The sequence below is a fragment of the Zingiber officinale genome, chromosome 9B (genome assembly GCF_018446385.1).
Source record: "Zingiber officinale cultivar Zhangliang chromosome 9B, Zo_v1.1, whole genome shotgun sequence".
In the NCBI taxonomy this organism is placed as follows: domain Eukaryota; kingdom Viridiplantae; phylum Streptophyta; class Magnoliopsida; order Zingiberales; family Zingiberaceae; genus Zingiber; species Zingiber officinale.
In genome coordinates, this window is record NC_056003.1 from 114,563,910 (window position 1) to 114,576,877 (window position 12,968).

At 44.3% G+C, this 12,968-nt stretch overlaps 1 protein-coding gene across 1 annotated transcript; it reads left to right on the top strand.

Moving 5' to 3' along the window:
• Positions 1–380: 380 nt before the first annotated feature.
• On the top strand, positions 381–1,338 carry LOC122023306. Its single transcript, XM_042581363.1, has 2 exons — positions 381–595; positions 672–1,338. The coding sequence occupies exons 1-2, from the start codon at positions 381–383 to the stop codon at positions 1,336–1,338; spliced, it is 882 nt and encodes a 293-aa protein (XP_042437297.1).
• The last annotated feature ends 11,630 nt before the right edge of the window (positions 1,339–12,968 follow it).

Genomic DNA, 12,968 nt, shown 5'->3' on the forward strand with positions numbered 1-12,968 from the left:
TGAAACAAACTCACAAACTGTAAAACTCTGAATCAGAACAAACTTGGAATTCTTTACTGTTGAGAAATAGCAATTACAATTTAAGATATGCATAGCCCAGAGTGAAGCAAGAAGAAAAACTCCCATGAATATTCAAATGAATGCAAGGAACACTAACACGTCAATAGGAAGAAGAAAATTAAGATAGTTTCAATCCAATAACCAACCTCGTCGTAGCCAAAAGAGAGAGCTGTCGCATGGGTAGCTTCCCTAAAATCTTCGGTTCTGTCCCTACTCTAAGCCATCACATAACCTTATACCACCTAATCTCTACCTGCTCATCAACGGTTGGAAGCGGTTCGCAGGAGAAACGCTGCTTGCTGGGCTTCTGCTCAACCCGAATGGAGAGGAGGCCTATGGTGATGCTTCGACCTTTGATCAGCCCAAGACAAGAGGAGGCCGTAGATCGATGTGGCTTCTGCTCAACCCGAGAGGGGAGGAGACCGCAGGCGCTATCCTTGTACAAAACAGGGAAGATCCCGGAAGTAGATCCAGGCGGCAGTGTGCCGATCGTAGTGAGCAGAAGCGTCGGTGATCAGCAGGGAGGAGGCCGCAGGTGCTTGCTTAGATCCTTGTGCCGAACCACATCGAGCGATTGCTAAAACATCACATCTGCTGTTGCCCGTTCGAAGCATAAAACAACAAAACCAGGAGAACGATGAGCAGCCTACCTCAGCTAACTATGGAATTGAAGATCACCTGTTTGATTCAGAGAACGAGTCCGCAGTACTCCCCTCTCCAATCCCGTGGATATCACGCTCAGGGTCGAAGGGGAATAAGGTCGAACAGGTGGCCGACATAAAAGGCAGTAGCATCATTCCCTCAACTCCCGCGTCCCCCACTTTGCCTTCCCCAAGGCATCTTTCTCCTTCGTCGTCGTTCTCATCCGACACGTCGAAGCCGAAGATTATCTACAAAAGCAAGGCCAGTCCGCCGCCGCCGCCGCCGCCACCTCCACCCGACTACCTCAAACATGAGCACGGAAATCACGCAACGGCCAGAAGGCTCAAAGAGGAATTGAAGAACTCGAGCAGGAGAGAATGTCGGGATGCCACCAACGACATAACAAGTCCAAGGAATGAGCAGGCCGATAATTGCGGGGAGGACGTTGCAGAGGCGTCTGGTGGTGCCACAGAAGAAACGTCAAACCATGAAGCGGGAGGAGGGGAAGCGAATGAGGTGGACAAGAAGGCGGATGAGTTCATAGCAAGATTCAGAGAACAGATCAGACTTCAGAGGATCGAGTCGATCAAGAGATCCACCAAGCAGCAAAGTAACAAGAAGCAACAAGTTGTGTGAAGAAGGTGACTATAACAATTTACACGCTTGTACATAAAAGAAAGGAGTGATTGCTAAAACATCACATCCAGCACCGTCGAGGTAGCAGCAGCAACTCTTGAAGGAGGCGGCGGAGGAAGAGGAGGAGGAAGGGGTGGCGATGGGCGTGCCAAGGTAGTGGCGCTGCTTCCTAGGGTCGGGCGGAGGGTGTGGGCGCTGGTGGTGGCCGTCGTTGGGAAGGTTGTTGGGTGTCGTCATCGCCAGCGAAATCCACCACCACACTTCACGATTCTTGAGAGGGGTCTGTGCGGTAGTGAAGAGAAGAAAGAGCTGCCGGCCGGTGGTGAGGAAGAAGAGACGGCCGGCGGTGGGAGGTCGCGTGCCCTAGCCGCGCGAGAGGAGATGTCGCGAACAGAAAGGAATCACCAGTACTGTGTCGTCCCATGGGTAAAAGGAAACAAGTTTTCTCCTCCTTTAATCTGGGTCGTCCATATTGTGATGAAGATGGATGAAGATCCAACCGTCAGATCTTGAGATAAGTGGTCTAGATCATTTAAGATTGAGATGATAACTTGACAGTAGACAACGCTTTTTAGAAATCGTTGTCGTAGACACTAAAAAAAAGACTAATAGACAACGCTTTTTACGAAGCGTTGTCTTTGACCCGTAAAAATCACTAATAGACAACGCTTTTTAAAAAGGTGTTGTCTATTAATAAGAAAATAATGAAATAGACAACGCTTTTCACTAAAAGCGTTGTTAAAAAAAAATAGACAACGCTTTTTATAAAAAGCGTTGTCGTTTAAGTGTTGTAGATTCCCAATTTTCTTGTAGTGACTATTTTATTTAATATTATTTTTTAAATAATATCAGGTTCGGGAGGGGGAGGTGTTTGTTAGTTAGAGCGCTAGAGTCAATCATATGATGATTGTTGTATGGACTCGTTGTATCATATTCCTATGTATATAAAGACATTTCTTTTTGGTTATTATACTTACTTGTATTGGTGCCAAATAACTAAGTATAATAATGTCTTTCAGTAGAAGGTTCTTATCTATATCAATCGATTGATTGAATCGATAGTGAGATGATATAGAGAACACTACTCTTAATTATTACTAGTCAAATATTAACATTCAGGGACAATGTTAATGCGACGAGACTAGCATGTAGGTCAACTCGATGACTTGATCTCACAAGTCATGGATATAGAGATATCAAGTTGACACATGGGTATGCATTAGAGAATGTATACTGAATGACCCGCTATGAGAAAGTATCATGGATCGTTATATGAGTGTCATATACTTTCTCATGTGGCTATTAGTATGACTATTAGTCCTTGGACCTGAAGTTACCATGGTTCTCTACATAAGGAGTTGCATACTTTGGCTTCGTCAAACGTCACCCGTAACTGGGTGGACTATCAAGACGATTACTAGATATGTAACAAATTATGCGGAGGGATGTGAGTGATGTAGATGGAATCTATCCCTCCTATATAACGGGAGTGACATTGTTATTCTTGATAGAGTGAGACCACTAAGTGCATGACCATGTCCAAATGAGTCAATATGAGATATTGAGCTCATTTGATTAGAGTGAGTCTACTTGAAGTTCAAGATTTAGATTGATTAGAGGATGACACGGTCTATGCCTCACATTGATCAATCTAGGTGTCAAGGATAGAAGGGCACTTGTCATATATTGTGAAGAGTCACAATTAGTAGTCACAAGGTGATGTTGGATCTCAACATTCTTGTAACTTGGGTAGTAATGATGCGTTGCTAGATACCGCTCATTACTTATGCTTCTAAATGGGTTTAGGAGCATTGCCAACGTTACAAGAACCTATAGGGTCACACACAAAGGGCAATTAGATGGAGATTAGGTTCATTTGATGTACCTAGAGGATTAGGTTCATGTGATGAACCAAATTGGATTAAGAGTAATCCAAATTAAACTAATTGAGTTGGACTCGATTTGATTCATGTGTTTAATGGATTTAATTTAGATTATGTTTCATTGAATCAATTTAATCAATGAATAGAGATTCATTATATTAAATTGATTTGAATCAAATGGTTGGATTTGATCAACCATGGGAGAATTTAAGTCAAGTTTGACTTGACTTGAGAGGGAAGATGAAAGGTCAAGTTTGACTTGACCATTGCCACCTCATTTGTAAGTTGGCATTAAGTGGGCCAATGATGATGTTCCACATCATCAAGGTTAGCACATGTGTGTGCCACCTCATGAGGGAAAACCAAGAGCCATGACTCTTGGTCTTCCTTGTGTGGTCGGCCGCTTGAAAGGAGGAATTAGTGCATTTGTGTGCTAATTCAAGGCAACCTTAACTTCATCTTCTTCCTCCTCTCTTCTTGCTCTCCCTCTTCTCCTCCTTGGCCGAACACCATTAGAGTGTTATCACACTCTAAGTGTTTTCTCCATCTCTATTGTTCGTGTGGATACGTATAGAGGTGTGTCCACTTGAACACACTCGTGATCCGGCAACTTTTGGACGAGCGGGATTCGCGAAGGGCTTCGCTACAAGGGTAATCTCTTAACCATGTAGATCTAATGTAGATCTAGGATAGAAAAACTTGTACATGTAAAATTTTATCTTCGCACGGATCCGATGTCATGGGATTTTGGGATTTCCGCAACGCAAAAAGCGGTTTTTGCGGCTCGAAAATTCCAACAGTGGTATCAGAGCCACGTGTGAACATGTACTTGTTTTTATTTTAATTTTATGAAAAATTAAAGTTCTGTAAGTTTCTGTGATTTTATTATTTTTATGGTTTTTATGAGTATTTTTCTAGTAGAAGCGAAGCAACGAGTGCTAGGACACTTGTAGGCTTCGACTACCGAGAAAAAGTTTCCGAAACGGTAAGTTCTCACCCAAAATGTTTTGGGACAGCGGCTTAAGGCGCTGTAAGATCGTCATGGGACACTCGTGAGACTCATTTCATGAGAAGGGGTGCTGGCCCTAACCCCGCAAGGGGTATTGTCCCGCGATCGCGCCCGAAAATTGCTAAACGGGATCGCCGGGAAATTGTTACTCATAAAATTGTTAAAATAGCAGTAAAATCATAGAAATTTATATAAAATATATAATTTAGAATTATGTATGATATTGTGATGGTCATGGCCCAAAGAACCCAATTTGATTGGAAATATGTGTTGTAATTCATAATATGACATGCGTGCCATTTTTGGTTGATTGTGCGTGTTGTATATGATCGCGACCTGCGCATCGTGCCTTCCCTTATTTTATATTCCTGTTGTAAATAGTTTAGACTCGAATGTAACTCGAGTTTCAAATTTGTAATGTACAAAAATTGGAGCGGTGGAAGGTCCACTCGAGAAGGAGTTACGAGGAGGGTGCGAGCAACACATGGCGGTCAAAGGGAGGAGCTTGGAGAAGCTGTTGACCCTAGGTTGACCATCCGATCTTCTTATTGGCTTGAGAAGATCGTAGTAGGGTCATGACTAATCACAATTTAATTAATTTCTTGTGTGTGTGTATGTGATGCATGCTAGAGTAGAGTAATTAATTAGTGCTTTAACGATTAGATTAGATCTAAATCGCGTATATGATGCACCACGATTAGATTAGATCTAAATCGAGTATATGATACACATCAACGATTAGATTAGATCTAAATCGCGTCAACTAGAAATGCCTACCATGCTGTGATACCCATCACTACCTCGATCACATGTTGTTGTTGAATCTGCCAAAGCAGAGCAACGCATATTATCTTGGTAGGGTGCGGAGGGACAATCTTGGTCCCGCCTATCAACGCATGGGTGAGTACAAACTCAATTAGATTGAGTAAAACTAATTAAACTCAATTGGATCGGGTTTAACTATAGGTATTTTCCAATGGTTGGTAGATAGGTCAAAATCACATTTATATTAACTCTTGGGCGATTTAGCCAAAGCTAACTCAAGTTTTAATATACATGCGGATCTTGATCCTATAAACAAGAGTTGCATAGAGATGTAATTAGTAATTAGTTACCTACCGATCATACTAAGTCTTGGGTGATTTAGCCAAAGCTAACTCAGGGCTTAGTATGATGTGGATCTTGTCCCGCAAGAATTATAGCTAGTTGGTTAGAATCTAGTAGGTGTGGTTTGACCACATCCATAACTTGATTCTATAAAAGTTCTATAATTCAGTGGGAGCATCATTTAGTTAAAGGCCTAATTAAATGATTAGTGGAATATGATTATTTATTTTCTGCATTTTCTGTTGTAGATTGTCATGTCGTCAAACACAAACACCTTCTCCCTGCGTTCTGTCCTTGATAAGGACAAGCTCAACGGAGCTAACTTCTTGGACTGGTACAGGAACCTGAGAATTGTTCTCACACAGGAACGAAAACTGTACGTCCTGGAGCAACCTATTCCCGAGGCACCTCCTGCCACTGCCACGCGAGCTGACCGTGATGCTTATAAGAAGCATCAAGATGACGCATTAGATGTGTCCTGTCTCATGCTCGTGACCATGAACTCTGAGCTTCAGAAGCAACACGAGTTGATGGGTGCTTATGATATGGTTGAACATCTTCTTCAACTATATCAGGGACAAGCTAGACATGAGAGATTCGATATCTCTAAGGCACTGTTTCAGTGCAAGATGCAAGACGGGACTCCCGTAGGTCCATATGTACTCAAGATGCTTTGGTACATAGAAAACCTACAGAGGTTGGGATTCCCCCTTGGCCAAGAGCTGGCCACTGATTTGGTCTTACAATCCTTGCCAGAGAGCTACAGTCAATTCGTCATGAACTAAAACATGAATGAAATTGACAAGCCACTGCCTGAGCTTCTGAGTATGTTGAGAACTGCTGAGATCAACCTTAAGAAGGTTAAGCCCAACTCCATTTTGATGGTGCAAAAGGGCAAAGGCAAGGGCAAGCCTAAAGGTAAGGGAAAGTCCCAAGCCAAGGGCAAAGGCAAGGCACTGAAACCCAAAGGAGGGGTCTCCAAGGATGCTACCTGCTTCCACTGCGGTTATACCGGGCACTAGAAGAGGAACTGCAAAGTCTACCTAGAAGATCTTAAGAAGAAGAGAAGTGAGACTTCTACTTCAGGTATATATGTTGATCCGGCGGTAACGACGGGGGGCCCCTTTTGAGGGAAGTCAACGTCACGTGGAGGTCAAAGGTCAAACGACCGACCGGAAAAGAGGGGCCGACCGGCCGAACGGGGACTAAGCGGAAGCAAAGACAACCCGACGGGGAGTCGGGTCTCCGACGCTCATGGTGAACAAGGTCGCCGAGCCGAGCGGGTTGCCCACTCAGCCGAGGCATAAAGCAGTAATGTTGTGAATAGTTTCATCCGAGCACACAACCAGCTGGAATCTCCCGAGCGGATCCGTACCTAAATCCGGTCAGACGTGATGGGACTGCCGAGCGGCCGGACGCTCGGCGCGGGAACAGAAGAGACAAAAGGACAAGGAAAACATCGGGAAACACCTTCTGACAACATCGGGAAACATCTTCTGACAACAGGCATGTCCAGCGACCAAGTCATACGCTGAACCTTACGACAGAAGGTTCTGCCATCCCATCAGAGAGATTCTCGGACTGGAGCGGTATGGTGTCAGACAAGCTCCTCTGGCAAGCCCATACTGAGGTATGGTGAGAGGACACGCATATGCCTCGGTATGTGTGCATAAGCCTCCTCACAGTTCTATATAAGGGTCCTCACACTTCGCCGGAGGTACGCATTCTCTGATATTCGAAGCCACCTCTTCATAGTTTCCTCTTGCCTGACTTGAGCGTCGGAGGGTCGTCGCCGGGAACCCCTTCCCAGCCCGACTTCCTTGCAGGTTCACCGGAGCTCCATACGACCGGCCGGAGATCCACGTCATCAATTCGAAGAGCGCCACGTGCCCAGCGTCCATCGATTCAGCTTTCGGACAGGATCAATTTGGCACCGTCTGTGGGAACGCACCTGCATCCGAGCGGAAGAGATGGATGAAGCTGGACGACCGCACACCGTGATGCTCTCCCAGGAGGAGCTCGATGCTCTAATCAAGGCAAGAGCAGCTAAGCTCGTGGAGCAACAGAAGCAAAAAGCGCAAGCCGAGCGGATTGAGCAACAAGCGGCGTCAGCGTCAGGAGGCCGAGCGGAAGCACCGCCTGCCACGGTTCCATTTCATCGGGCCCTATTCCGTACGCCTCTTGAAGCCGCACCCGGTAACCTTAATCGAGGATCTTCATCCGACGAGGCGCCCAGGCGAGATTACAGAAAAGGCAAGGCTTCCCGAACGGACACCTCCCCCGAGCGGATCAACCGACAATTTTCAGAGGCCATCCTGCGGGACCCTCTGCCAAAGCATCACGTGCCTCCCCTTCAGGCGGCCGATATGGAGGCAAGCCAGAAAAAGGAAGTGATCAAATGTCTCCAGAGAAACTACGATGTCTTCGTTTGGTCGACGCTTGAGCTGCCCAGGATTTCACCAAGTATAGCACAGCATGAACTTCACGTCCGACCGGACGCTCGGCCGGTGAAGCAACGGAAGAGGGACTTCAGCGCCGAACAGAACGCCATCATCCGAGCTGAGGTTGAGAAGCTCCTGGAGACCGGCCACATACGTGAAGTGCAGTTTCCGAGTTGGTTGGCGAACGTGGTGCTAGTCTCCAAGCCGGGCAACAGGTGGAGGGTTTGCATTGATTTCCGAGATCTCAACAAAGCATGCCCAAAAGATTTCTACCCTCTGCCTCGGATTGATCAACTGGTGGACTCCACAGCCGGGTGCGAGTTAATATGCATGTTAGACGCCTATCAGGGCTACCATCAGGTGTCGCTCGCCCGAGAAGATCAAGAAAAGGTTAGCTTCATCACAGCCGACGGCACTTACTGTTACAATGTAATGTCGTTCGAACTGAAGAACGCGGGAGCAACCTACCAGCGCTTGATGAACAAAGTATTCAAGGAGCAGATCGGGCGCAATTTAGAAGTATACGTGGATGATATTCTTATCAAGACCGTCCGAGCGACTGATCTTTTTATGGACACGGAGGAAACCTTCCGAACGCTGAGGAAGTATGGAGTCAAGCTCAACTCTCAGAAATGTCTGTTCGGAGCAAGAGGCGGGCGTTTCTTGGGATATATAGTGACTGAGCGGGGCATAGAGGCAAATTCCAGCAAGGTCAAAGCGTTGCAAGATATGCCACCCCCAAGAAATCTGAGGGAAGTACAGCGCCTGACCGGTCGGATAACTGCGTTATCAAGATTCATCTCTAAGACTGCCGACCGGAGCCTCCCGTTTTTCAAGATCCTGCGCAAAGCTACTAAGTTTCACTGGGACGAAGAATGCGATCGGGCGTTTGAAGAACTGAAGACATACCTGAACTCTTTGCCCGTGCTAGCCAAGCCAGCTGTGGGTGAGCCGCTCTGTATTTATTTATCTTCAACCGAGCGGGCAGTAGGCTCGGCATTAGTAAGGTCGAGCGGAGAAGAACAACCCGTGTACTTCTTGAGCCATATTTTAAAAGACACTGAATCTCGCTACACTGGGCTCGAGAAGCTGGCTTTGGCTTTGGTCCTCGCCGCTCGGAGACTTCGTCCTTATTTCTTGGCACATACAATCATCGTCCGGACAAATAGCCCGTTGGGAAGAGTGCTGTTGAACCCAGAAGCGTCCGGATGACTCATCAAATGGACAACGGAGTTGAGCGAATTTGACATTCAGTATCAACCCCGTTCGGCAATAAAGGCGCAGTCCTTGGCAGATTTTGTCACCGAAGTGCAAAAGCCAGAGCCCGAAGCTGTGTGGAGAATATTTGTGGACGGATCGTCCACTCGGCTCGGGAGCGGGATTGGCGTGCTATTACTCTCTCCCCAAGAAGAAAGGATGCACCTATCCGTCCGGCTGGATTACAGAGCCACAAATAATGAAGCGGAGTATGAGACCCTTATAGCCGGTTTACAGGCCGCCCAGCATGTTGGCGCTGGACGGGTGACACTCCATTCAGATTCTCAGCTGGACGCCCAGCAGCTCTCGAGTACTTTTGAGATTAACAATGCTCGGCTCAAGCTCTACGCAGAAGCCTTCGAAAAGCTCAAGGCGAACTTCAGAGAGGTCATTATTCAGAAAATACCCCGAGCGGAGAACCAAGCTGCAGATGAGTTAGCCAAACTTGCAAGTTCAATATCACCGGTCGTCATACAGTAGCCAATTGAACAAATATCCTTGGTGGCGCATATCGACCGGATGGAGGGCCTCGCATTCCCTAGCGATTGGAGGACAGCCATCATGGAGTTTCTCCGCTCGGGTGCTACACCTTCCGATCGGGAGGAAGCCCAGCTATTGAGGAGGAGAGCCGGTCGGTTCACACTCGTTGGAGACCAGTGATAAGCGAATCTGTCACATCCGCTAATCAAATTGTACAAATGTGTTTTCCACTGAACCCCTTAATTTCACAATAACGTTGTAGTAACGAGCCCAGGATCTATCCCGAGGAACCAACGGTAGAATGTAATTTAGGATTGTCTTTATTTCCTATTTTTGGGGTTTTAGTATGAAAATGGGGGAGTTTAAGCTTGAATCTAAATCTACAAAAGTAAAGCACAACGGATAAGAAATTAATCTAAAACAAGAGTGAAACCTAAACAAATGAAATCTACTTGTGTGCCAACAATCAAACCATAATGCATTGTCACCCTACATTATAATTAAATCATCAACACACATCAAACAAAGATTGAAATAAGAAGACTCAAGTAAATCTGATCTAAAACAAGATGTAAACCCTAACTTAGAACTTAAACTCTAAACAATTAATCAAGCACAACTTAAACTCAAATTAAACTACAACAAGGTAATGAAATACTAAATTACTTGCATAAAAACATAACAACCATTAAAAGAAACAAGTTATAAGCTATAAAACAGTAGCAAAAAGAAATAAACCCTAACCAATCCAATCCCTCAACCAATTCCACAAAACTTCACACTCAAGCTGTCACACAAGAGGCCAAAATCGAGACCACCCAATTTTGGACCTCAGTGGAGATTCTAAGCTGCAAATCAATTCGAGGAATGCTCACAAGTGCCGACGGACCACCCCCGACACGCTGGAAACAACCTGAACCCAAGAAAATGCCGAAAATGCTGGAAATCTGCCACCAGAGCTCTCTGAATCTGGATGGAAGTCGTGGATTGCAGATGGGCATCGGATGAAGGTCAATAACGCCGGCGGACCACCTCCAAGCGTCACTGATTTGAATCGAAGCGCAGATTTGGAAGACCACCTCCAAATCTGGCAAAAACAGAGAAGTCGCCGTGAGCAGATTTTCCGCCGGAGAGAACACTCGCCGGTGCTCCAGATGATCAGGATGAGCTGCTAAGAAGTCTTCCACCAAGGTAGAAGCTCGGGAGGATGATCGGAGAAGGAATGGTGGTCGGAATCCACTGGAAATCTTGCGGGACGCGGCGCTGTGTGCGGAGGAGTCGACGAAGAAGCTGGGCACTGTAGCTTCTCTATTTTAAACAAATCTCAGATTTGAACCAACGGCTGAGATTGATTTGGAGCTAAATCAACGGTGAAAAGTCATCCAAAATCTGATCCGAAGGTACTGATCTTGATCTAGGGTCTGGATCTACCCTCCTATAGGTCGGATCAATCAGATCATCACTGGATGACCCAGATCTTCACAGTCTTCAATGAACGGTCCAGAATGTTCTGGGCTGGATCAATGGCTAGATGAACTCAGATCTTGATCAAAACTTCTGGTTCTTCATCAATGGCTTATATCTGCTCCCCATTAGGTTGGACCGGCCAGATCTTCAACGGATGGTTCAGATCTTTCCTATTCTTGATAAACGGCCCAAATCAACCCAAAACTTGATCTTCTCATTTAAATTCCGATTCGAGCCCAATTTCGGTCTAAATAGATCCAAATCTAAGATCCTTTGATGCCTATAAAATAAGAATCAAATATTAGCATCAAATAGCACAAAAATAATATAATTTGTAATTAAGTCCAAAAATACACACAATGCACAAAATGCGATGTAATCATGATTTAAACCTATAAAATCAACATCAAACCATGCATATAAGAATCAAAATAATGCAATGAAATCATGGTTATCAAATCCCCCACACTTAGTCTTGAACGTCCCGTGAAAGTAAAGAAAACTCAAAATCATCTCCATAGAAAATTCCCTAGCAATATCTAAAAGATAGTAAAAAGAATTTAACTAAGACCATCTAAAGATCACAAACAATCATGCATACCATCCAAACAATCATCAGTAGGTATGGTAGTTTCAATCCAATTGAAAAATTAAACAAGTTGCAATCTCACAAGGAATTTACCTATTCTAGCTCTCACACTCAAAATTGCATATAAGTGGAGCTCACTCAATGTCCCTCACAACATTTCACTACCATAAGCTTGCTTATTTTCTACTTCTCCACCACTATAAACATAGCATACATGAATCAAAAGGAATTTATCTTCAAGAATTAAAATGGAAGCAAAAAGAACAATGGAAGTGAATGAAATAGGCAAAAGAAAAGAGTTCAATGAAGTATATGAGAAGATGAGAGTTTTGGAGGAATATACTTGATGAGTTGACCATTTTGATGTGAAAAGAGATGAATACCATTTGTTTTTAACAATTCAACATATCAAGCTAACCTCCCCTTCAATTTGATGGCAAACAAAGAATCTTGATACTCTATCTCCACACTTGATACTCTCTTTTCTTACCAAATTTTTTTTTCTTTCACTTCACTGTTTTTCCACTTCATTCCATCACTTGAAAGCTCAAATATCTCACTTCAATCTTGTGAATAAGAACTTCCTCCCCCACACTTAAAATTTGGCCGTCTCGGACAATAAAACACCACATGTATCCAATGTCTTGATATTCTTTAGCCACTGTTTTCTCCTTTAATTTGCAAGTTTTTGACAATTCAGCTAGGCTCAGTTGCGAGCACTCCACTTTGCACCCAAAAATCAATTTCAGAACTAGCACTAAATTCTGCATTTCTGGTTTTACTGGACTAGTACTATTCAGAATTCAAGTGACCAAGCAATTTGATTCAAAACATCAATTCCAATAAGAGCTCAGATCATTACAGCAAAGTAGTTCAACAATCGAATTCATTCGGAACTAAACAGCTTGACAATTTCTACACTGTAGTTTCAGAAACCAACTCACTGGAGTAGTATGCTCTGGACAATAGCAGGCTTGCTGGATTTCCAAATTATCAACAGCTTCAACAGCAAATTCCAAGTTGACTCATCAATTTCAGTATTTCAATTTGCTAATTTGTTTCTCCAGCAGCAACAAAGTAAAGAATAGAATTTTAGAAACTCAACTTTCTGGATTTCCATTTCAGAAATCAGATTATCAATCACTTGCTGTCACTTGTTTCCTAAACCCTTTGAGAGGTGCATCAATTGAGTTTTTCACTGCTAGCAAACTTCTTTCCAGATTCTGGTTCACAATTCCAACAATTCAACTTCTGCACTTGAATCTTTGTGCTCTGGTTTCTTCATACAAATCATTGCACATGATTGCAGAAACTAATTTCACAACTAGCAACTGTAATGCAGCTGGCCAAATCAGCAATTTCAACAATCTGCAGTTCCTATAAGCTTAAGAAACTGA

Coding starts and splice junctions, on each gene's coding strand:
- LOC122023306 (XM_042581363.1), top strand. CDS start 381: ATGGAGAGGAGGCCTATGGTGATGCTTCGACCTTTGATCAGCCCAAGA. Junction 596..671: donor CAGCAGGGAGGAGGCCGCAG/GTGCTTGCTTAG, acceptor GCCCGTTCGAAG/CATAAAACAACAAAACCAGG.